At 43.1% G+C, this 25965-nt stretch overlaps 1 protein-coding gene across 1 annotated transcript in view; it reads right to left on the bottom strand.

The window, feature by feature from the left end:
- Positions 1–25965, bottom strand: part of THSD4 (thrombospondin type 1 domain containing 4) — a 664019-nt gene that overhangs the window by 515648 nt on the left and 122406 nt on the right. Inside the window, exon 6 of the mRNA XM_038010111.2 lies at positions 13688–13790. Within this exon, the coding sequence (XP_037866039.2) occupies positions 13688–13790 (103 nt within the window). The remainder of the gene's footprint in view (positions 1–13687; positions 13791–25965) is intronic.

Genomic DNA, 25965 nt, shown 5'->3' with positions numbered 1-25965 from the left:
GGTACCAATACCATGCTGTTTTGGTTACTATAGCCTTGTAGTATAGTTTGAAGTCAGGTAGTGTGATGCCTCCAGTTTTGTTCTTTTTGCTTAAGATTGTCTTGGCTATACAGGCTCTTTTTGGGTTTTATAAGAAATTTAAAGTGTTTTTTTTCCAAATCTGTGAAGAAAGTCAGCGGTAGTTTGCTGGGGATAGCATTGAATCTATAAATCACTTTGGGCAGTATGGTCATTTTTACAATATTGATTTTTCCTATCCATAAGCATGGAATGTTTTTCAATTTGTTTGTGTTCTCTCTTATTTCCTTGAGCAGAGGTTTGTAGTTCTCCTTGAAGAGGTCCTTCACATCCCTTAAAAGTTGTATTACTAGGTATTTTATTCTCATTGTAGCAATTGTGAATGGGAGTTCACTCAGGATTTGGCTCTCTGTTTGTCTGTTACTGGTGTATAAGAATGCTTGTGATTTTTGCACATTGATTTTGATTTTGTATCCTGAGACTTTGCTGAAGTTGCTTATCAGCTTAAGATTTTGGGCTAGCCAGGCACGGTGGTTCACGCCTGTAATCCCAGCACTTTGGGAGGCCAAGGCGGGCGGATCACAAGGTCAGGAGATTGAGACCACAGTGAAACCCCGTCTCTACTAAAAATACAAAAAATTGGCCGGGCGCAGTGGCTAGCTGTAGTCCCAGCTACTCAGGAGGCTGAGGCAGGAGAATGGTGTGAACCCGGGAGGCGGAGCTTGCAGTGAGCCGAGATCGCGCCACTGCACTCCAGCCTGGGCAACAGAGCAAGAAAAAAAAAGAAAAAAGAAAAAAGATTTTGGGCTGAGACGATGGAGTTTTCTAAATATACAATCACGTCATCTGCAAACAGACAATTTGACATCCTCTCTTCCTATATGAATACCATTAATTTCTTTCTCTTGCCTAATTGCCCTGGCCAGAACTTCCAATACTGTGTTGAATACGAGTGGTGAGAGAGGGCATTCTTGTCTTGTGCTGGTTTTCAAAGGGAATGCTTCCAGCTTTTGCCCATTCAATATGATATTGGCTGTGGATTTGTCATAAATAGCTCTTATTATTTTGAGATACGTTCCATCAATACCTAGTTTATTGAGAGTTTTTAGCATGAAGGGTGTTTACTTTTATCAAAAGCCTTTTCTGCATCTGTTGAGATAATCGTGGTTTTTGTCATTGGTTTTGTTTATGTGATGGATTATGTTTATTGATTTGTGTATGTTGAACCAGCCTTGCATCCCAGGAATGAAGTTAACTTGATTGTGATGGATAAGCTTTTTGATGTGCTGCTGGATTCAGTTTGCCAGTATTTTATTGAGAATTTTCGCATTGATGTTCATCAGGGTTATTGGCCTGAAATTTTCTTTTTTTGTTATGTCTCTGCCAGGTTTTGATATCAGAATGATGCTGGCCTCATAAAATAAGTTAGGGAGGAGTTCCTCTTTTTCTATTGTTTGGAATAGTTTCAGAAGGAATGGTACCAGCTCCTGTTTGTACCTCTGGTAGAATGCAGCTGTGAATCCATCTGGTCCTGGACTTTTTTTGGTTGGTAGGCTATTAATTACTGCCTCAATTTTAGATCTTGTTATCGGTATATTCAGGGATTTGACTTCTTCCTGATTCAGTCTTGGGAGGGTGTATGTGTCCAGGAATTTATCCATTTCTTCTAGATTTTCTAGTTTATTTGCATAGAGGTATTTATAGTATTCTCTGATGGTAGTTTGTATTTCTGTGGGATCAGTGGTGATCTGCCCTTTATATTTTTTTATTGTGTCTGTTTGATTCTTCTCTTTTTTTATTAGTCTGGCTAGCTGCCTATCTATTTCATTAATCTTTTCAAAAAACCAGTTCCTGGATTCATTGATTTTTTTGAAGGGTTTTTTGTGTCTCTATCTCCTTCAGTTCTGCTCTGATCTTAGTTATTTCTTCTCTTCCGCTAGCTTTTGAATTTGTTTGCTATTGCTTCTCTAGTTCTTTTAATTGTGATGTCAGGGTATCAATTTTAGATCTTGCCTGCTTTCTGCTGTGGGCATTTAGTGCTATAAATTTCCCTGTAAACACTGCTTTAGCTGTGTCCCAGAGATTCTGGTACGTTGTGTCTTTGTTCTCATTGGTTTCAAACAACTTCTTTATTTCTGCCTTAATTTCGTTATTTACCCAGTAGTCATTCAGGAGAAGGTTGTTCAGTTTCCACGTAGTTGTGCAGTTTTGAGTGAGTTTCTTAATCCTGAGTTCTATTTTGATTGCACTGTGGTGTGAGAGATGGTTTGTTACGGTTTCCATTCTTTTGCATTTGCTGAGGAGTGCCTTACTTCCAATTGTGTGGTCAATTTTAAAATAGGTCCGATGTGGTGCTGAGAAGAATGTATATTCTGTTGATTTGGGGTGGAGAGTTCTGTAGATGTCTATTAGGTCCACTTGTTCCAGAGCTGAGTTCAAGTCCTGAATATCCTTGTTAATTTTCTCTCTTGTTGATCTAATATTGACAGTGGGTTGTTAAAGTCTCCCACTGTTATTGTGTGGGAGTCTAAGTCTCTTTGTATGTCTCTAAGAAGCTGTTTTATGAATCTGGGTGCTCCTGTATTGGGTGCATATATATTTAGGTTAGTTAGCTTTTCTTGTTGCATTGATCCCTTTACCATTATGTAATGCCCTTGTCTTTTTTGATTTTTGCTGGTTTAAAGTCTGTTTTATCAGAGACTAGGATTGCAATCCCTGTTTTATTTTTGTTGTTGTTGTTGTTGTTGTTGTTGTTTGCTTTCCATTTGCTTGGTAAATATTCCTCCATCCCTTTATTTTGAGCCCATGTGTGTCTTTGCATATGAGATGGGTCTCTTGAATACAGCACACTGATGGGTGTTGACTCTTTATCCAATTTGCCAATCTGTGTCTTTTAATTGGGGCATTTAGTCCATTTACATTTAAGGTTAATATTGTTGTGTGTGAATTTGATCCTGTCATCATGATGCTAGCTGGTTATTTTGTCCGTTAGTTGATGCAGTTTCTTCATAGTGTCAATGGTCTTTACAATTTGGTATGTTTTTGCAGTGGCTGTTACTGGTTTTTCCTTTCCATATTTAGTGCTTCCTTCAGGAGCTCCTGTAAGGCAAGCCTGGTGATGACAAAATCACTCAGCATTTGCTTGTCTGTAAAGGATTTCATTTCTTCTTCACTTATGAAGCTTAGTTTGGCTGGATATGAAATTCTGGGTTGAAAATTCTTTTCTTTAAGAATGTTGAATATTGGCCCCCACTCTCTCCTGGCTTGTAGGGTTTCTGCAGAAAGATCCACTGTTAGTCTGATGGGCTTCCCTTTGGGGGTAATCCAACCTTTCTCTAGCTGCCCTTAACATTTTTCCTTCATTTCAACCTTTGTGAATCTGGTGATTAAGTGTCTTGGGGTTGCTCTTCTTGAGCAGTATCTTGTGGTGTTCTCTGTATTTCCTGAATTTGAATGTTGGCCTGTCTTGCTAGATTGGGGAAGTTCTCCTGGATAGTATCCTGAAGAGTGTTTTCCAACTTGATTCCATTCTTCCCGTCACTTTCAGGTACACCAATCAAATGTATGCTTGGTCTTTTCATATAGTCCTATATTTCTTAGACCCTTTGTTCATTCCTTTTCATTCTCTTTTCTCTAATCTTGTCTTCACGCTATATTTCATTAAGTTGATCTTCAATCTCTGACATCCTTTCTTCTGCTTGATTGATTCGGCTATTGATATTTGTATATGCTTCATGAAGTTCGCATGCTGTGTTTTTCGGCTCAATCAGGTCACTTATATTCTTCTCTAAACTGGTTATTCTAGTTAGCAATTCCTCTAACCTTTTTTCAAGGTTCTTAGCTTCCTTGCATTGGATTAGAACATGCTCCTTTAGCTTGGAGGGGTTTATTACCCACCTTCTGAAGCCTACTTTTGTCAATTCGTCAAACTCATTCTCCATTCAGTTTTGTTCCCTTTCTGGCAAGGAGCTGTGATCCTTTGGAGGCGAAGAGGTGTTCTGGTTTTTGAAATTTTCAGCCTTTTTGCACTGGTTTTTCCTCATCTTTGTGGATTTATCTACCTTTGTTCTTTGATGTTGGTAACCTTTAGATGTGGTTTTTGCGTGGACGTCCTTTTTGTTGATGTTGATGCTATTCCTTTTTGTTTGTTAGTTTTCCTTCTAACAGGCCCCTCTTCTGCAGGTCTGCTGGAGTTTGTTGGAGGTCCACTCCAGATCCTATGTACCTAGGTATCACCAGCAGAGGCTGCAGAACAGCAAAGATTGCTGCCTGTTCCTTCCTCTGGAAGCTTTATCCCAAAGGGAACTCCACCAGATGCCAGCTGGCGCTCTCCTGTATGAGGTATCTGTCGACTCCCACTGGGAGGTTTCTTCCAGTCAGGAGGTACGGGGGGTCAGGGACCCACTTGAGGAGGCAGTCTGTCCCTTACCAGAACTCAAGCGCTGTGCTGGCACATCCGCTGCTCTCTTCAGAGTCAGCAGGCAAGAATGTTTAAATCTGCTGAAGTCACGCCCACATCTGCCCCTTCTCCCAGGTGCTCTGCCGCAGGCAGATGGGGATTTTGTCTGTAAGCCCTCGAATGTGGCTGTTACCTTTCCTTCAGAGATACCCTGCCCAGTGAGGGGGAATCTACAGAGGCAGTCTGGTTACAGTGACTTTGCCGAGCTGCGGTGGGCTCTGTCCAGCTCCAACTTCCCGGTGGCTTTGTTTACACTGTGAGGGGAAAACTGCCTACTCAAGCCTCAGTAATGGCACATGCCTCTCCCACCACCAAGCTTAAGCATCTGAGGTTAACTTCAGACTTCTGTGCTACCAGTGAGAATTTCAAGCCAGTGGACCTTAGCTTGCTGAGTTCCATGGCAGTGGAATCTGCTGAGCTAGACCACTTGGCTCCCTGGCTTCAGCCCCCTTTCCAGGGGAGTGAACAGTTTTGTCTCACTGGCATTCCAGGGGCCACTGGAGTATGAAAAAAAACTCCTGCAGCTAGCTGGGTGTCTGCCCAAATGATTGCCCAGTTTTGTGCTTGAAACCCTGGGTCCTGGTGGTGTAGGCACCGGAGGGAATCTCCTGGTCTGCAGGTTGTGAAGACCATGGAAAAAGTGTAGTATCTGGGCCGGAGTGCACCATTCCTCATGGCACAGTCCCTCACGGCTTCCCTTGACTGGCGAGGGGAGTTCCCCAACCCCTCGTGCTTCCTGGGGGATGTAGCACCCCACCCTGCTTCAGCTCAGCCTCCATGGGCTGCACCCACTGTCTAACCAGTCCCTGTGTGATGAGCCAGGTACCTCAGTTGGAAATGCAGAAATCACTTGCCTACTGCGTTGATCTTGCTAGGAGCTGCAGACCGGAGCTGTTCCTACTTGACCATCTTGCCAGCCACCTCTTATAAGAACACTAATCCTATCAGATCAGGGCCCTGCCCTTAAGACCTCATTTAATCTTAATTAGTTCCTTAGAGACCCCATCTTCAAAGATGCTGGGAGTTAGGGCTTTAACATATGAATTTTAGACAGACATAAACATTTAGTCCATAGCATTCATTGTGCTGTGTGTATTAGCAGAACTTTATATACCACAATAAGCTTTATTAACATAAGAAACGATACATGGGATGATAATGCCTTGGTGCCTCTCCTATACCTGGATCACCTTCTCAGTGTCCTTTAATGATTGAGACTCTTTGCCCTGCTTCCTTAATGTAACATACTCCAAAGGTCATTTCCTAGTCCTTGTAAAACCCATTTTGTTATTCTACTTTTTCTTGAAGGTCTTATCTACTAATCTCACCAAGGCTGATGACTGCAAGTATGGGTCTACAACCCTACGATATCACCCTAAACTTCAGAACCTTGCATCCCCAACCTTCTGTTGGGTCCCACCATTCATTCAGACTCAACATATACAAGAGCAAAATCATCATTTTGTTTTCACAAAGAGGTTGCCCTCTGGGCTTTGTCCCCAATGATATGCTCATCCTCAAAGCAAACATGGCCTAGTCTTGCCAGGTATCCCCTGGCACGTACAAGAGAGCTCTGAGAATGGATCTTGTTGGGGGCATCCCAGATCCACTCCTTAGCGAAATAGAAACTGCCTCTCATTTCCCTAAGGTCTGTCCCTTCCACTCTGAACGTTCACAGTGATTATGGATTATCTATACACAGGGGTGGGCTGTAGGAATGAGAGTGCCTATGAATAAAGTGGCTTCATTAAAATGTGAACACTCTAATTCCAGGCCCACTGGCACTTAGTCATAAGCCTCCCTCCCTCATATATTATAGTTCTGATAATATTGTCTATGTTTTTATCTGACAGTGCCCCCGGCCCCATCATGCCCCACCATGGTGTCTGTGTTAGAGCAGACTGCTGGACTGGTGGAGGAGTCAAAAGCATGCCTGGGGTCTTGGCCTCCAGCATTCCATCTTTGGCCCCTCAGAGCTTTAATCGAGGGGTAGATCTTGACTGAAGTGGCTCAGGGCTCTGTGGATATCAGACTGTGTGGTGGCACCTTTAATATTCTCTGGAGCAACAGCTACTTTTCTTGCAAACAACCTAATAAAAGTCACCTGGACTTAGGAGGAAGGTATTCAAGCAATTTCACTGGAGCTTCCTGCCTGCTAGTCACCAGGGCCAGCCACAGATATTCCATTTCTCCTCCTTTGAGCACATAGTGGGAGGGTACATCCCTTCCTCCTTGGAAGTTAGGTGTGATTCGTGACTTGCTTTGGTCAATGAGATGTGAGCAGAAACAATGTGGATCAATTCTAATTGAAGTTTTAAGAACCTGAGTCTGTATGGCTGGCTATTATTAAGTCAAAAATAAGAAGATGCTGGTAAGGTTGTGGAGAAAAAGGAACACTTACACACTGCTGGTGGGAGTGTAAATTAGTTCACCCATTGCGGAAGACAGTGCGGCAATTCCTCAAGGATCTAGAGACAGAAATACCATTCGGCCCAGCCATCCCATTTCTGCGTATACACCCAAAGGAATAAAATCATTCTATTATAAAGACACATGCATGTGTTACTCACAAGAGCAAAGACATCGAATCAACCTAAATGCCCATCAATGATAAACTTGATAAAGAAAATGTATATATACACCATGGAATACTATGCAGCCATAAAAAAGATTGAGATCATGTCCTTTGCAGGGACATAGATGGAGGTGGAGGCCATTATCCCTAGCAAACTAATTCAGGAACAGAAAACCAAATACTGCATATTCTCACTTATAAGTGGGAGCTAAATGAGGAGAACACATGGACACAGAGAGGGGAACAACACACACTGGAGCCTATCAGAGGACACAGACTGGGAGGAGGGAGAAGATCAGGAAAAATAACTAATGGATACTAGGCTCAATAACTGGGTGATGAAATAATCTGTACGACAACCCCCCAGGACACATTTGCCTATGTAATAAACCTGCACATCCCGCACATGTACCCCTGAACTTAAAATAAAAGTTAGAAAACAAACAAACAAAGAACTTGAGCCTGGGTCACTTGTTCCCTTTCCCTGCCTCAGTGAAAGCATGAGTTGAGATACAGCTTCTACCAGCCTGGGTCCCCAGGTAAGCAAAATACACCCATTCTTGCACATGGAAGGTGAACAGGAGGCAAGCTTTTGTCACGTTAAGTCATTTGGATTTGGGGGTTATTTGTTACTGTAACACAAGCCAGCCACTGCTGACAGATACAATCACTCTGTTCATGTCACCAGTTGGTGACCTTCACTTTCTGACTCAGCCTCCCCTCTGGCTTTTCAATTGCCACTCTCTTTAGTTCAGCTCTCGGGGACACACAGTGCACTCAAGCTACCCAAACATAAAGCTGCCCCCTAACAGTTTTAAGAATTAACACTGATACCTGATGCCCTACAGCCTATAGCAATCCAGCAAAACTCTAGTCTCATGGTGTCCAGCCCCATTACCCTTGGCATGAAAACAGGTAGAATTTTCTCCAATCTCAGCACCTAAACAAGTGGCTTCCTATGAAACTGCCCATGCTAGGTGGAATGGATATATATATTTGCTGTCCAAGACAGAGAGTGAAAGGGGACTGGGACGACAGGCATAAATTATCACTGTCCTGGGTGAACTGGGATGCACAGGCACCCTAATTCCACTTTTGCCATCTTTACAGTAATAGGTCCTGGGCTATGAGAAAAATTCCTGGAGGCATTATCTAAGGATAGGTCACCAAATCCAGGAAATGCAATTAAAGGCTTAAGAAGAACATCTGGTAAAATTAATGTGTTTATCAGAGAGTATACTCTGCTTTTACTATTCTATGTGGCATTGCACTGAATGAGTGCAGCTGTTTCCCTAAGTAGGCACATGTGAATAGCAGTAGACATCCAAACAAAACCAAGAGCCCAATGCAAAATCCAGCCGTAAAGCATGAACACCCTGCAGAAACATTAGCAGTGTCTTCCTCCTGCCGGTCAGCCTGGGAGCCATTTAAGAGGAGGAAGGATAAAATCAAGAAAACAATCTTAGCAGCAAAAAGAATTATTTAAACAAAGCCAAAGTAAACTCAACTTCAGTGACCATAGGCTTCCTCTCTCCTTCTAGGCATGTGAAAAATATCAATGTCAGTGACTATTTTAAAAGACTACATTATTTTCTAGTAACACTTTGTAAAGAATAGCTGATTAATCCACATTAGGATGGTAATTAGTTGATTCAACATCTCACTGGCTTCCAGTAAAGAAGTATGCACTGATTTTGGTGGAAGAATGTTTTCCTGTCTGTCTCAATCCCCACTTCCCTATCTCCCCTTCATGTGATGTGGGTCCTCCACCACAGGGTTGGTCACATGACCTGTGCTAACCCAAGTACTCCATCCCCCAAACTAGGTTCCAGGGATGGGAATAGGATCTAAACAAGACCATGGTACAGTTTGTCTGGGATTAGAACAGTCACTAGGTATATTAGTTTCCTAGGACTGATGTAACATATCACACAAACTGGTTGGTGTCCTGTTGAACACAAACAAGAGAAATGTATTCTCTCACAGTTCTGGAGGCTAGAAATCCAAAACCAGTGTGTTGGTAGAGTCACTCTCCCTCCAAAGTCTCTGGAGGAAGGATCCTTCCACGCATCTTCCTGGTTTCTGGAAGGTGCTGGCAATCCTTCGTGTTCCTTGGCTCATAGGTGCATCACTCCCGTGCCTGCCTCCGCCTTCACATGGGCTGTCTTCCCCGTCTGCGTCTTCCCATGGTGTTCTCTGTGTGGGTCCCCAGTCACAATGGATTAAGGCCTATTCTACTCCACTGTGACCTCTTCTAAACTTACATCTTAATTAGATCTGCAAAGACCCTCTTTCCAAAAGAAGGTTACATCACAGGTACCAGGGGGACCCTTTCTGTTTTTGAGATGGAGGTTTGCTCATTACAGGCATGCGCCACCACACCCGGGTAATTTTTTGTATTTTTAGTAGAGATGGGGTTTCACCATGTTGTTCAGGCTGGTCATGAACTCCCAACCTCAGGCGATCAACCCGCCTCGGCCTCCCAAAGTGCTGGGATTATAGGCATGAGCCACCGCACCTGGCCTAGGGGTACCTTTAATAAATCTTTTTGGGGGGTGCAGTTCAGCCCACAAGACCAGGTGAGAAAGTCCCTCCCACTATGATTGCAAGCTCAAACCCATGGTAAGCCTGCTCGCCTGCCCAAGACGAAGTAAACAGAACCTAGAAATGGAGAAAGATGAGAAAGGCAGGGTCCTAATGTTACTGATTCCATTGAATGCAGCCATATCTGAATCCCAGGACACCTCTTGCAATTCCCAGTAACATGACCAACAAAATACCTTTCTGATCAAAATGTATTTAGTTTGGGTTTCTGTCACTTACAACCAAGAGTTCCAATTAATATATCCACCAATGAATAATGCTCTGTAATGTGAATTCAAGTAGTTTCCCATAATCTGGGTGGAAGAGAGAGAGGATGGAAATATTTGTGAAAAAGATTGGTTATGTGCTGATAACTAACGGAATTAAGTGGCTACATAGGAGCTTATCACACTATTATACTATTCTCCCTACTTTACCTATGTTTGAAAATTTCCAAAAAATCAGTTAAATCAAATGTTCAAAAAACAAGTTCTTTTAGGTCTCATACTTAAAGTCTAGCACAAATCAGAGGGGAAAAAATAACAGAAAAAGTAGACTCATACATGAGCCAGACAATAGCAGGCATCCACATGTAATACATGAAAACATTAGCAAAGTTTTCTTTGTGGTCTGCATACGGCTATCAATATAAGACCTGCAGCTCACCAGACCTCAAGGTCTTAGACAACAACAGCTGGCTGATGGCCACCTCAGACCATGCAGAAAAGGTCTGGCATGGCAGCTTCTGCTCTTGGGGAAATAACAGAAAGCACACTACTCAGTGTAGTGTGGAATTCATCTTTCCCCCCAGGTAATCACAATAAAGCAGCTATTATCCACAGCCAGCCATAAAGCAAGGGTGCAGCTCAGACAAAAGACGGGGTCACTTCTTATCTAAATGTTCACTGAAAAGCATTGTTGTTCTGACACAAGAATGTATTTCATGATGTATCAAATACCCATGATTCTGTCCTTCGAGGTAGGCTAGAGTCATCCCCTCTTGGATTAGATAGAGGTTCTCTACCCCAGGTATCCATAAGAATCACCTGGGATCTTTAAAAAATCCTGATGTCCAGGCTGCACCCCAGACCAATTAAATCACAATCTCTGGGGAGGGGTCTAGGCATCAGTGTTTCTAGGAGGCTCCTCAGTGATTCTAATGAGCAACGAGAGCTGAGAACCACTGCGCTGGACAGACCTACATCTGTGAGGCAGTTGAGGCAGCTGCTCACTTTGGATACGTGCCTCACTTCTCTAAGGCATCTGCTACTATTGGTCGGAGCAAATTCACTTCTGGATCTACTCTAGTGAGTAGATCTCAATCAATCCAGAACCTTGTTCCTCCCTCTTTGTATTAGTTTCCTAGAGCTGTATGACAAAATACCATAAACTTGATGACTGGAAACAAGAGAAATTTATTCTCACAGTTCTAGAGGCTGGGAGTCGAAAATTACGGTGTTGGCAGGGCCATGCCCACTTTGAAGGCTCTAGGCAAGAATGCTTCCTTGTCTCTTCCTAGCTCTTGCTGGCTGCCAGCAATCCTTGGTGTTACCTTGTAGAAGCATCACTCCAATCTCTGTCTTCATCATCACTTGGCATCCTCCCTGTATGTCTGTGTCCTTTCTCCTCTTGTTCTTTTTTTTGTTTTTTGTTTTTGTTTTGTTTTGTTTTGTTTTTGAGACACAGTTGCACTCTTATTGCCCAGGCTGCAGTGCAATGGCATGATCTCAGCTTACCGCAACCTCCGCTTCCCAGGTTCAAGTGATTCTCCTGCCTCAGCCTCCTGAGTAGCTGGGATTACGGGCACGCGCCACCACACCCAGCTAATTTTGTATTTTTTAGTAGAGACAGGGATTCTCCATGTTGGTCAGTCTGGTCTCGAACTCCCGACCGCAGGTGATCACCCGCCTTGGCCTCCCAACTTTCTCCTCTTCTTATCAGAACACCAGTCTTTCTAGATTAAGAGCCCACCGTACTCCAATACGAACTCAACATAACTGATGACATCTGCACTGACTCTATTTCCAAATAGGTCACATTCTAAGGTTCCAGGAAGAATACTAATTTGGGTGGTGAGCAGGGGCAGTATTTAACCCAGTGCATTCTTCCTCACCCATATTAAGTGAGTTTTACACTTTGTCTTCACCAGAATGCATGTAAGACATAAATAATTGGGAGTACAATGCCTTTAATAAATTTTATTTTGAAATCATTTTAGATTTATAGGAAAGTTACAAAGATAGTACAAAAGTTCCTGTATACCCTTTACCCAGCTTCACCTAATGTTAACATGTTACAAAACCATTTATAGGCTGGGTACGGTGGCTCATATCTGTAATCCCAGTACTTTGGGAGGCTGAGGTGGGTGGATCACTTGAGGTCAGGAGTTCGAGGCCAGCCTGGCCAACATGGCAAGACCCCATCTCTACTAAAAATACAAAAATTAGCCAGGCGTAGTGGTGCACACCTGTAATCCCAGCTACTCAGGAGGCTAAGGCAGGAGAATCGCTTGAACCCAGGAGGCGGAGGTTGCAGTGAACTGAGATCATGCCACCTCACTCCAGCCTGGGCAACAGTACAAGACTCCATCTCAAAACAAAACAAAAACAAAAAACAAACCATTCATAAAAACTAAGACATTAACTCTGGTACAATGCTATTAACTAAACTATACACTTTATGCCTATTTCACCAGGTTTTCCAACAATGCCCTTTTTCTGTTTCAGGATTCAAATCAGGACAACACCTTAAATTTAACATAATGCTTTTAAAAATGAAAAAGGTCAGAACCAAGCTCTATTTACAGAATCAAATCAAAACTTCACTTTGGCATCCTTCTTTTGCTCATGCTTCACCCTGTTCCCCATCCCATGTATTTGCATTCAGCTACTTCTATGTTTCCTCTGTATATCATTCCTGCTTGAATTTGATAGTCTCAATTTTTTAGTCAAGTTAGTTCTTAACAATTTCGAGGTCATGGGACCACTCTGAGAATCTAACAGAAGCTATGGAGTCGCTGAGAATGCTACACAATTTAGCATCCAATTTCAGAACAGTCAGATACTAATCCACTTCCCTCCTCCCCAAGTATAGAACCACCTTGCAGAGTTTGGCTTCCCCAGGCATTGATTCTGCAATGAAATCATCACAACTCACTATCAATCTCTCTTCCAAGGCAATTTCTCCAGATCCTGGACATAGTGCAGTGCTCCATACTCTGGGTCTTGGCCAACCTTAGCTGTCCCAGCCACTGCCTCAGGCTGAGGCTGAGAAGGGCTGGCTGTGCAGGGCTCTCCCACTGGGCCCTGAAGGCAGCTGGACTCCCTCTCCAGCCAACTTGGCTGTAAGCATAGAACCCCTACAAGTTCTGCTTGACCCAACACCTCTTCTGAGCCCACTTTCTCCACGAGTGGGAAGAAATATCTCAGAATGTTAATACTTCTCAGTCCACAAGCCATGTTATCATCTGAATTTCAACAAAGAAAAGTGACTCCAGCATGCAGAGTGGGATCAACTTGCTCTACCAACTTTGGATCTTCTGTCACTTGGAAATGACGGGGATCTTGGACTCACAGGCAATGCCTGCCTACTATTATCTTTGGAATCAGTATGTGAGGCCCCCTAGAGGTGAGAAACATACAAATGTACAACCCCACATGTTCTCTTAAGCTCCCATACCAGCCCTTGTAGCAGTAACCAAGGAAAGGGAAACTCCATCTGCACTCACGGCTCACAACCTTATGTTTGAACCTCTTCTCCAACTGGTTCCTTGAACCCTGTTCTGTCCCCCTCACCCTGCCATCCTTGGATGTTACTCGTTTCCATCAACGCCTCATCCATCTGACTCATGCTGAAGATGGTCCAGGTGTCACCTGAGCTTTGCTACCTTTGGTAAAGACCTGTGCAGGCTTCTCTTTGCCCTGGAGTCACACTTTGTCCCCTACTGACACCCCAGCCAGGATCACACCAATACCTCCAACATCAATCAGAAGTCAGCAAGAATGGAAAATAGACTAAAGTAACGTCTATGGACAAGGTGGGTCTATTCTTACCTTCTGCAAATGGTTCCCACTCATAAAACCGGCCCATGAATGGCTTGTTGTTGTAGGATGCACACTGTACCTCCCGGATACTTCTACTGCTTTCTGGACATACCTAATAAAGCAGATATTAAATATGCAATTAGTGTCCATACTGTTCATAGCTCCAGGATACATCTCCAAACTCTGGATACCTTTCCAACTTCATTTATTTTTTATTTTTATTCTTATTTATTTTGGGGGGCGCTCTTGTCGCCCAGGCTGGAGTGCAGTGGCCCAATCTCGACTCACTGCAAACTCCACCTCCCAGGTTCAAGTGATTCTCCTGCCTCAGCCTCCCAAGTAGCTGGGATTACAGGCACCCACCACCATACCTGGCTAATATTTGTATTTTTTGTAGAGATGGGCTTTCACCATGTTGGCCAGGCTGGTCTTGAAATCCTGACCTCAGGTGATTCACCCACCTTGGCCTCCCAAAGTGCTGGGATTACAGGCATAAGCCATCGCGCCTGGCCCCTTTCCAACTTTAAATACCAGCCCTCTTCTACCTAAACTACTGAGTTTCTGATCATTTGCTCATAATCTGCATGAAAAAGTTTAAATGCAGATCCCCAGGCTTCATGTATGCCAACTCAATCGTTATAGGGGCAAGAAATTTTTAACAAGCTCCCCAGATTATTTTTTTGCACACTGTGATTTGAAAACCACTGATCTAAACCTTCTACTCCTGACAAGTCAGTCTACTCCATTCTCTCAAAGAGGCCATCTGCTTCTGTTTGACTTTGTTCATGCCATTCCCCTTGCACGGAATACTAGTCACAGCAGACATGTTCAGAGCCCTTACCTTTGCCAGGCACTACTTTAAACATGTTCCACATATGAACTCATTTAATCTTCATAACAACCAATGAGGTAAACACCATAGTTTTACAGATTTTTCATGAGAGCAAACTGAGGCATGGAGGAGTCACACAGCCAGTGAGGTGTGGGGCCTGGATTTAAACGCAAGCAGCCTGGTGGCCACCAGGCTGTCTCTCATTGTCCTCCTCATCTTCTCTAAGTTCTAGCTTAAATTCTGTCCCGCCTAAAGCAGGAATTTCCGACCTTCTGCGTGCAAAACAATCACCCAGAGATCCTTTTGGAAATGCAAACTTCTGGATCCCTCCATGAAGGATTATTATTCAGTAAATCTGGGATGAAATCCAGAGATCTGTATTTTATCAAGTTTATCCAGGTGATTCTGATGCACTAGACTACTCAAGGAAAACACACTGCTCCCTCTGGCTTTTTTCTTCCTCATTTATAAATGGTAAATATGAGCAAAGTGTGGTATAGAGTAAATAAGTATGAGACAGAAAATAATAAGATCAGAATCTCTAATTCATATTGTGGATAAAGTATGATCTAGCTTTGTTGAACCTGAACTATAAGAGTGTGTGTGTGTGTGAATAATCAGAAGGAAAAGAAGCCTGGCCCCTGAAACATCAAACAGTACTGTGTAGAAGAAGTCTCTGGAATAAATTGCTAATAGGATAGTTCAAAGTCTTCAAGGATTTGTAGAGAAATCTACTGTATGTATCAGAAATATTAGGTTTCCTGGAAGATGAGGGACCAGAGGAAGGACTGAAAATAGGTGTGAGGGTAAACATCTCCTGCTTGATTAAGGACAGTCGCAGCTGGGGAGGCTGCTGGTACAAACGTGCAGTGTGGCCATTACCCTGCTGCGGTCTGAGCCGAACCATATGGAGCAAGAAGCCCTCTAAAGCAGAACATGATGGAAACTGGTAGGAAAAAACAGGCAGCGTGAACAAGCAGGGTGGGCTGAGCTCTGACAATCAGTGAGAGGCAGACAGGCCACGGAAGCCTGTCTCCTAGGGCTCTGGAAGCCAACCTGCTGGCAACCCTGAAGCTGCGCCCATGTAAGCTTCCAGCAACACCAGCTGTCTCTATGAAGGGTTTTGAGTTAACTAAGATGCTTTTCACAGCCCTTTGGCCTGAGCCAAAGTTCGAGTAGGATGTGAACAGCTGGGTGACTTGGAGAGGCCACCATCCCTGTAGCAGTCCCCAAGTACGGCTTCGAGAAAGAAACCTTAAGGAGTTTGTTAAAAATGCAGATTCTCAAGCCTCACTCTGGCAGGAGAGCGGGGAAAAGAGCCCAGGAATATATGCTTGAAGTGCTCCTTGGGTGATTCTGGTGCAGCCTGTGCATCCTAACCTGTGCAGCAGCGATGAAGAGCCACGCCCAAGCCCCATCTCACTCCACTCCAAATTACTTAACACAGAATTACAGAGTGCTAGAGCAAAAGAAAAAATCAAATCCAAACCCTTTCATTTACAGAGGAGGGCACTGAGACCTGGAGATGTGGCAAGCCTTGCCAAAGGCTCCACAGTGACACAGAAGCAGAGCCCAGAGCGCTGATGGCCCACTCTGTCCCTAATCAGAACTAGAAATCAGCTGCTGGGCTGCAGGTCTTCATAACAGAAACAGACCAGCACAAGCGGCTGAAGGTCCTGTTCCTCAAATAACTACACCTAAGTAAAGCCAAGGTGCTCCACAACAAGGCTCCAGCTAGAAGCCACCCTTCATTAACCTGGTGGCAGTTACTAGAACTGGAAGCTGTAGACTACAAAGACTTAGACAGTCTGCTTAACCTCTTTCTCTCGATGAATAAAATGGCTAAGAGGCTAGACCACAAACCAATGCACATTCAGAATTATCTAGAATTGCTCAGTACTTGATAACACAAATGTCTATTTCATGACTGAGAAAGGAGTCCACAATCCATTAAGTTATAAGTGTTAAAAGGATTATGTGTGTGGAGTGTGTGTGTGCATACACAGAGAGGTTAAAAGTGTTATCTCTGGAAGGTGACGTTATAGATGTTGTTAATCTATAATTAATTGTTAGTCTATTTGTGTTATTTATTTTTTCTGCATTAAATATGTAATAGTTATGTAATAAAAGTGACAATTGGCCAGGCAGGCGCAGTGGCTCACGGCTGTAATCCCTTAGCACTTTGGGAGGCGGAGGCAGGCGGATCACTTGAGGTCTGGAGTTTGAGATCAGCCTGCCAACATAGTGTAACCCTGTCTCTACTAAAAGTACAAAAAATTAGCTGGGTGTGGTGGCATGCACCTGTGATTCCAGCTACTCGGGAGGCTGAGGCAGAAGAATCACTTAAACCTGTGAGGAAGAGGTTGCAATGAGCTGAGATCGTGCCTCTGCATTCTAGCCTGGGCGACAAAGCAAGACTCTGTCTCAAAAAAAAAAAAAAAAAAAAAAAAGTGACAATGTATCAGAATTGAGCTCTTCGAAATACACTAGCCCTTAGCTAGCTTTGCATGTCCTTGCAGTTTAAGGTATGGCTTAATACTCCACTAATGCCCAGTTTAGGGTATGGCTTAATACTCCACTAATGCCCAGTGCTCTCACATCCGTACACATCTGCCAACCCAACTTACTGTGGATCATTCAGGATACCCTGTCCCTTGGTCACCATTAAGTCATTCACATCTAAGCATAGCCCGGTTCCTATCTAAGGCAGAAGAGCTTAACGTGGCATCAGAGCCACAATGATCAGCAGATCCACCTGCAGTTGCCAGGAGTCAGCTGAGCCCAGCAGGAGGTAACGAGGTGTTCTGGTGGATGGGCATGGCCCTGTGTGTGACTCCAGCAAGGACTCACATGACGCCAGGCAAACTGCAAGCCTGGAGGGCAGAGGGATGTGGCCAGAGAAATGCAAGGCTTCTTGGGCCCGGATGTGGAAGCGGGTTATTGAGGCAGCATTATGGTATAGGCAAGGAAGGCAGAAGCCTGGACTGATGATACTGATGATGATGATGATGATGATACCTAACTTTTATTGAGCATTTATTAAATGTTAGACATTCCACTATGTGATTTACATATATTCAGCTCATTTAATCCTCACAATAACTATTATACCCATTTTACAGACGAGGAACCCAAGGCAACAAAAAGTTAAATGAGCTGCATAAGGTCACAGGGCTTGTAAGTGGTGAAATCAAGATTTGAACCCTGACACTTTGCATCTGGAAGCCATCACAGTAACCACTATGCCACGGTGCCCTCCTTGACTGTGTAGACAATAAAGTTAATTTGTGATGGGTCCTCAGACAAGAGAGCCATAACTGTGTCTTGTCTATTGTCAGGCTAGGGGTAGAGGCAAAAGCTGGAATCAGTCCCCAAGGCCTGGTGAAGTGGCTGGCCTCTGCTACAAGGAGCACGGAGCTGTGGAGTGAGGAGGAAAACCAAGCAGGGCCTGGGAAATCCTGTTTCATGTCTCTTTTATAGATTACATCTGTTTGTACTTGTCATACTATTATCGGGATGTGATCTCCTCTCATTTTAACAGACTCTCTGAAGTTAAAACTTCCAGGTTACAGATCCTTTTACCCCTTCTTAGGTTTTAAATTGTTAGGTTTTAAATTAGTTGTTTCCTGATGTCATGGACTGAGTCACCTTCACCTTATCAGTAATCGTCTGTACATTACACTGTGAACTGGCCCTGGGGACAGGTTTCTTGCAGATAGCTAGCAGATCCTTTCCATGGGCAGAGATTCTCGCAATCTTCAGGCCAGAAAACTGAGACAGGGGAAAAGCCATGGAGATAGAGGTCAGGCTCATTCAGGATGAGACTAACAAAGTCTGGAGATTTAGAGCCAAGTAATGCCCCTGGGAGATAACCTCCCTTCAAATGACTCCCACCCAAAAGAGGGAGGGATGTTTCCACTGGACTTTTAATGGAAGAGAAATAAAGATGTACTTTAATATGATTAGCTGACTCCTTATAAAGCAGTATGAGCCCTATCCAAAGTTCCATCTAGACAATTGCCTGGGGTTGCTATGAGTCACAAATAGTATTATGGAAACTCCAGCTACATTTCTAGTGACCCTGGTTAATCTGAAATGACAACTGCCTGTACCCGACTTCACTGCTCGAGAGGCCACCATCAGTGATCACAAACTTACCTTTTGGTAATTAATTACTGTCATCTCCCCAGGAGATGAACAGCATCATCTCCAATGTAGCGGTGCCAAGGAACATGACCTTGAAGTCTGCCTGCGTCAGATACGCAATTTTTTTATCCTTTTCATTGCTATGAATTCAATCAAAAGACCAGCTACCATAGCAACATGTGATGTATTTAACGTCACCACAGTCATGAAACCTTTAAAAAAAAATAAATCTAGAAAATGTCCCTGCACTGTCATGAGAAAGTGGCTGTGTGACCTTGGGAAAAACATTTAGCTTCTCAAAGTCTAAACTACCACAATTGAATAACAAACCCTGTACCACCTTCCAGGCCCCAATCCCCAGGGGGTTTTATGGGGATTTTTAAGTGGTAATACATTAATGTTTCCAGCTCTCTGTAATGCTCAATAAATGTCTGCTGAAGTGGAGACACCAAATGTCCACTGTGGAGAATCCAGTAGTTTCAGAAGCCGTACGTGCCTGAAAAGTATGTGTTCTGAGCAAACATGCCCTTCCTTCCTTTCTCATCTACAGCTGGAAAATGGGCTTGTTTTCTAGCTATAGAGAAATAGCTCCAGTTATCTTGCACATTTTTCAAATATATTTAATATCTCCTTTCTCAAATTACACAGAACAAACTCAACCTCACAAAAACCTTTGCCACCTTCCACCACAGACATTTTCCAGTCAGGGAATTAACTGGTTTGTCCGAAGAGTTGGGTAAAGGCTTTGGATGTTTTTTGTTTGTTTTGTTTTGCTGTAATCTGAGATTTTCTTAATTCTCAAACGCTTTTTTTTTTTTTTCCATCCAAGGGAAGTTCATAATGTTCTCCTGTTCTCGTAGGGAGAGGTGTTTCCCTCTCATTCAATACCTACATCAAAGCCCCAAAGGATGTTAATGTGACACTAAGCCCAGTCATTCACCCAGGCCAATCTTAGATTTTTAAATATCCGAGATCCCTTCAAATCTAGGCCTATCTCAAGAGTGCTTACTTATGACTGCCTATTTATATTATTTACATATCTCTATGTCTGTAAGAAGACCTAAAAAAGAATTCCGTTTTCCCTAACGAATCAGGAAGCACATGGCAAAATGTAAACTTGTTAAAAAAGTTAGTCTGGTGCGGTGTGGCCCATGCCTGTGATCTTTTGGAGGCTAAATTGGGAGCACTTTTTGAGGCTAAATTGGGAGCATGCTTGAGTGCAGAAGTTCAAGACCACCATGGGCAACATAGCAAGACCCCATCTCTACACAAAATAAAAATAAGCTGAGCATAGTAGTGCATGCCTGTGGGCTGAGGCAGAAGGACTGTTTGAATCCAGGAGTTTGAGGCTGTAGTGAGCTATGATCATGCCGCTGCACTCCAACCTGGACAACACAGTGAGACCCTGTCTCAAGCAAAACCAAAACCAAAAACCAAACCAGCTTACTCTCCCAGGGAGCACACATTTCCTAGTGGCTATTTCCGGTATCACACTAATAAGACTGGCTTCCGTCCCCTCTGCTATCTGCTGAGGCAGGGTGTAAAATTCCATTCAAAGGCAAATATTCATTGCAGCACTCCATGTGTCAGGTGTTGACAGTAATGAGGATACAAAGAAGAATGTGCCATAAAAGCCTCCCTCAGGGACTTACAGGCCAACTCGAGAAAAATGCATAAACAAAAATGTATAATGCATGGAAAGGAATGTAGTGAATTGTTTGGACACAACATTTCTAATCTTGCAAAGGAAGGAGTTAACTGATTTTTCCTAATGTTGAAAAATCAAGAAAATAAAAATTGTTACTATACTACATATAGCCAAAAACATAAGTTAAAATAAAAAATGTGGCTAGTGTAGATCAGCAGGAGTGGAAGGAAAGGGGGTCATTTCTTCATCTTCCAGAATAAGGAGTTGATGCAGAAAATTTAAGTTGATATATCAAGAAGTAGGGGTATTAATATGTCATTTCGAGTTATAGAGAGAATAAACATAAGAACGACAAGTTAAAAATCACTGGCTGTGATTACATCTTGAGGGAGAGACTAGGATATACATGTCTTTGCTGTTCTGATATTTCTTACTTTTGTTTGTACAACTTTTTATAATCATGAAAAATGACAACTGTTAACAATTCTTGTGTATATATATTTGTGTGTGTGTGTATATATATACACACAGGTTTATGTATACATATGTGTGTGTGGTGTGTGTATACACATGTATACATGTTTAAATATACGTGTGTGTGATTCATATAAGAGTGTGTGTGTGTATATAAATATATATATGAAAAATTAAGAGAATTTTCTATGGAAATTCCAAATGGTCTGAGAAGACAGAAAGAAAAATGCTGCAAAAAGCACTGATTCTTGCACATATTTCCTAGATGAGCAGGCTAGTGATAAGCTCATGATAAGAGAAACTAGCGTTGAAACCCCCAGTCTGTCCATCCAGTAACTGGCCTCATGGTTCCTGGCAAGCTTTACACCTTACAGAACTGTACTCGATTCTTACTTGGCCCATTTACTAAGTTTTTGCTTAAAATTGCAGTCAGAAAGTTGTTAGCTCCTCTTTCATTCAATATCAGACTAGAGATGGAGTAGAATTAGAATCTGCCTGCAGAGAGCACACCCAGCTAGATTTGAGATTTGGCCAACATCTTCCCCTTATTTGCACTTACTTTGGGGCAGAAACAACTACATATGGATAAATCCATTGTCAAAAGCCAGTCGTACCCCAGGGAAATTCACTGGAGAGTCATTGATACCAGAACTCATCACATCCATGTTTGCTATAAGTTGCTTTTAGCCCCAGGAGTTTCTTCCTCATAATGTTAAGTGCACTCTGTCTAAACTCAGGATCACGCCTCCTTTGACAGCAAAGCCCCTTAAAAACTCATAATTTTGTCCCTGCCTTGCACTACAGCCTCCCTTCTCCAGAAGAGGTCAGAGTATCAATCGGTCTCCTCTCCAGGGAGAAAATGTTGCATCAGAGCGCCTAGGAGAAAGTGTCGAATTCGGAGTACGTAAGAGAAAGTGGGAAGAGAGACACCTAAGCCTCCAGGACAAAGGCAGAAAGGATTTTCGTTGTTGTTGTTTTAGAGACAAGATATTGTTCTGCCCCCCAGGCTGGAGTACAGTGGTGTGATCCTAGTTCAATGCATCCTCCAACTCCTGGGCTCAAACAATCCTCCCGCCTCAAGCCTCCTGAGTAACTGGGACCACAGGTACACACCATAAACCTCAGCTATTCTTTAAATTTTTTGTAGAGATAAGGTCTCACTATGTTCCCCAGGCTGATCTTGAACTCCTGGCCTCTGGCCTCAAGCAATCCTTCCACCACGGCCTCTCACAGTGCTGGGATTACAGGCATGAGCCAATTAAGCCCAACTGAACCTGGCCAGAAAAGGGCTGTTTTTTTTTTTAACTGCATCCCCTCAGGCACCAGAGGAATTGAGGTTTGATTTCTCCTTCCTCTGTTGCAATCCCTATAAAAACTCTAGCTATCAAGTCTTGGAATTCAATGAGCTTCCATGAAGAAGGAACTTAACTGTTCACTCTGTTCCCTGAGTTCCTATTACTTTTAGCCCTCATTGAGAAAGTGCAGGGCTGCGGATTAATCATGGCTTCCGCCCTGTGTTGCCCCTTCACTGCTGAAGACAAACTTGCAGGTGAAGTCTTCACTCACTAGAAACACATCTGATTCCACCAAGAGGTCCTTGAGTGCCTCCTTCTTGCTTCTCAGCACTTACAGGACTGCAAAGGGCCTCCAGGACCCCTGTCACTTGCTCTTCCTAAAGCATCCTCCCTCGCCTGGATAATCCGCACTCAAACTCCACCCAAGCCAAGTTAATTTCCACTGTGTGGGGATTTGAAAGGACCTATGTGGCATGTGCAATGGCACATATGATCTACACTGTTAATGCCTTTTTATGAGTCTATCCCTCTTACTGGACTCGAGCTGCATAAGGCAAGAGTCTGCTCCCATCTCAGTGTCTCCAACCATAGCCTAACACCTCACCCCACGCAATCAACGTCAACGTTATGCTTATGGACTCCAAGCAAAAGCCTTCTCTTGGGAGTACTTAAAAGACTTTGAGCCACTGCATTCCAACCTGTGCAACAGAGCGAGACTCTGTCTCAAAACACAAAAAACAAAAAACAAAACACACACACACACACACACACACACACACAAAATAAGGCCGGGTGCAGTGGTTCATGCCTGTTATCACAGTACTTTGGGAGGCCGAGGTGGGCAGATCACCTGAGGTCAGGAGCTGGACACCAGCCTGGCCAAGATGGTGAAACCCTGTCTCTACTAAAAATACAAAAATTAACTGGGTATGGCAGTGTGCGCCTGTAATTCCAGCTACTTGGGAGGGTGAGGTGGAAGAATGGCTTGAACCCGGGAAGCGGAGGTTGTAGTGAGCTGAGATTGCACCACTGCACTCCAGCCTGGGCGACAGAGTGAGATTCTATCTCAAAAAAAAAAAAAAAAAGAAGACTTTGGACCAGATTGAGTCTTGCATCCACCACAGTCCACCACATACAGTCTGCTGAAGGAGAGTGTTGCACTAGCTGATGTTTGAGATTGGTGCTGGAAAAGACCATAGATTCTCCATCTGTACTAGGATGTGTCACCTGAACTTCCTCATACACATTGTAGGCAAAAAAATAATAATAATATTTCCTTATCTTTAAAGTCTACATTCAGAAATCTTATATGAATTGAACAATCTCAGAGACATGCTGGAATGCTTAAAATTCCTAGATCACACCATAAGATAGGTCTTAATATTAAACGTGCACCTCGGAAGATGTAAATAATTCACTATCATGAAGTTGGTTATCTATAATTTCACTCTTATCACTTTAAAGTCACCATGACCCAAGGCTGATAACACTGAAACTAAATCACAGCTGAATTGTTGGGTCTCTTGGCAATCTTGTTTTGTCACCGTGTAAAGGTAAAGGAGCCTCAATCACAGCTAACACGGGACTGAGGACAACTCTGAGCAAGTCTGATCATTTCATGCACGCATTTCTTCAGTTACCACTGAGAACCTGGAAGATGTTCAGATATGGGGAGACCTTATTTCATTCCTACCTAAAGGGGGGTATGCCAGTCACGTTTATTTCCTAACAATGTGTCAGCACCATGCCTTCCATGTGTGGCTGCCATGCCAGCTCTTCTATATGCCATCTTGTCTGAACCTGACATCAACCCTACAGGGTAAGGATTATTAGCCCACTTTACAGATGGTCCTCAGGGTGTTAAGTGACTTGCCCAAGGAAACTCAGCTCCTCTGTGTACAAGCTTGGCATCTGTGTAACTTTTCCTCTATGAGTAGGAATACTTACATAATTGGGGCATTCATGTCCTCTCTTGATGCTGGACATCAGGGAGGACAAAGAAATGTCTACATGAGGTCACTGATGCTGAGATGCTGGGGCATATGGGTCCATCTGGGGAGTATATAAAAAAAGCAATATAGCTGAACTGAGACTACTCCCCTTAGAAAGGCCTGTTTGCAAGGCTGGTCCATGGCTGGCATCTGGCAACTTGAATCTCAGGGCAGTTCTCAGCACTCCCTAAATGATAGGAGTGGCTCACCGTGCCTAAATATAGCTTATGCTAAATACCTGGTTTCTTTTTGGGAGTCTGGAATTTTGATATGTGGCAGGCAAAGGGTGCCTATGTGACCAGGCCTCAGTAAAAACCCTGGGCACAGTGGGGGCTTCTCTGGTAGACAACTTTTACATGTTGTAACAAGTCATTGCAGAGGAATTAAGCAAGTCCTGTGTGGTTCCATTGTGATTCTGGAAAGCTTATGCCTGGTTTCCTATGCTCTTCGGACTATGTGCCTTTCCTTTAGTGATTTTGCTTTGTTTATTCAATCCTTTGGCTGTAGTAAGTCGTAACTGTGAGTGTGACTATATGCTGAGTCTTATGAGTCCTCCTAGGAAATCATCAAACCCAGGAATGGTCTTGGGGACCTCTGACAGAGGGAATTTTAAAGAGATCATGGGGGTGTGGCCCAAGTCACAAGAAGCCATGGGCTTATGAAAAAAATATACACAATAATGGAACCTCTAAGGAATAACATCTCTCAATAAGGGTAGGCAGGATGTGGACTTGGGACAGTGGGGTGCACTGGGGAGGACACTATGCACATGTCACAGGGAAGAGAAGGGAACTACACCTATACAATCCCATGTCAACATGTACTTCTTTGGCTTGGGTTGGGGGCTTTATTCTGCCTTCTTCCAAAATGCCGGAAGACACCATGACCTCACAAGAAGTTTCTAGGATTCCTGGCCATTCAGTCTCCTCAGTGATGCCATTACCCCAGCACCCAGGGAAGCACAGCTTCTACATGGGGAGAACAACCCTGCTGTTGGCAGCACAGGTCTGGCAAAAGGGGCAGGCTTTACAAAAGGAAGTTAAATGCAAGGAATGCTAAGCGGGCATCAGCTCCACATGGATGCCAAATGCCCCCCCTTTTACTTTCTCCCTATGGTTTGCTTGGTCTTCAAAATTAAGAGATATATTAGTCAATGGGAGAAAGTGTTCTATATTATAAATGAGTTCATTTTGTTTTAAAAGAACAGCAATAGATATTCAGGAACAAGGGCATGTCTGACCACGAAACCAAGCAATACTTTACTTTTTGATTTACAAAGTACTTTCCTACCATCACCTCATTTGATCCTCAAAGCAATGCTAGGAGGTAGATACCACGACTTTTCTCTGTTATTCTCCATGACACCTACTCTGTTACAAGACAAGCAATGATGCTCAGTGAAGACTTACTGGTTGACTGATCAGCAATGGCCTTAGAAAAATTACTGCTTTTTAAAATTAATGATTCCTGAAGTCCAACAGTGGAAGAATAAGCTAAAAAGCAACCCAGGCATTCAATGAAATTATTAAGATCACAAATTAAGTCATTTCTATGGACTCTATAGCAGGAAATATATTTTTAATGAGGAAATTGAAGCTAATATAGAACAGCTGTCCTGTTACCCAGCAAGAGTATTAAGGCAGATTAAATTATTAATGAAAAATATCGCGACTCAGAAATTTAACCTCTTAACATTCTCTCGTTCATTTCTCTTTAATACATAGTCTTTAAACTGATATTTTTAAAAATTCCTTTGGTCATCAAATATAGTTAACATTGATAGTTTGTTCTACTTCTCACTAGCTGTGGCATCTTCAGCAAGTTATTTGACCTCTCTTTGCAACTATAAAATGAAAAGAAGAGCAAACTCATGGTGAAGGAGATTAAGTGGAGTAAGCAGA

Source organism: Chlorocebus sabaeus, chromosome 26 (assembly GCF_047675955.1).
Source record: "Chlorocebus sabaeus isolate Y175 chromosome 26, mChlSab1.0.hap1, whole genome shotgun sequence".
In the NCBI taxonomy this organism is placed as follows: domain Eukaryota; kingdom Metazoa; phylum Chordata; class Mammalia; order Primates; family Cercopithecidae; genus Chlorocebus; species Chlorocebus sabaeus.
The sequence above is the reverse complement of the archived record's forward strand: the minus strand, read 5'-3'. Positions and strand labels throughout refer to the sequence as shown.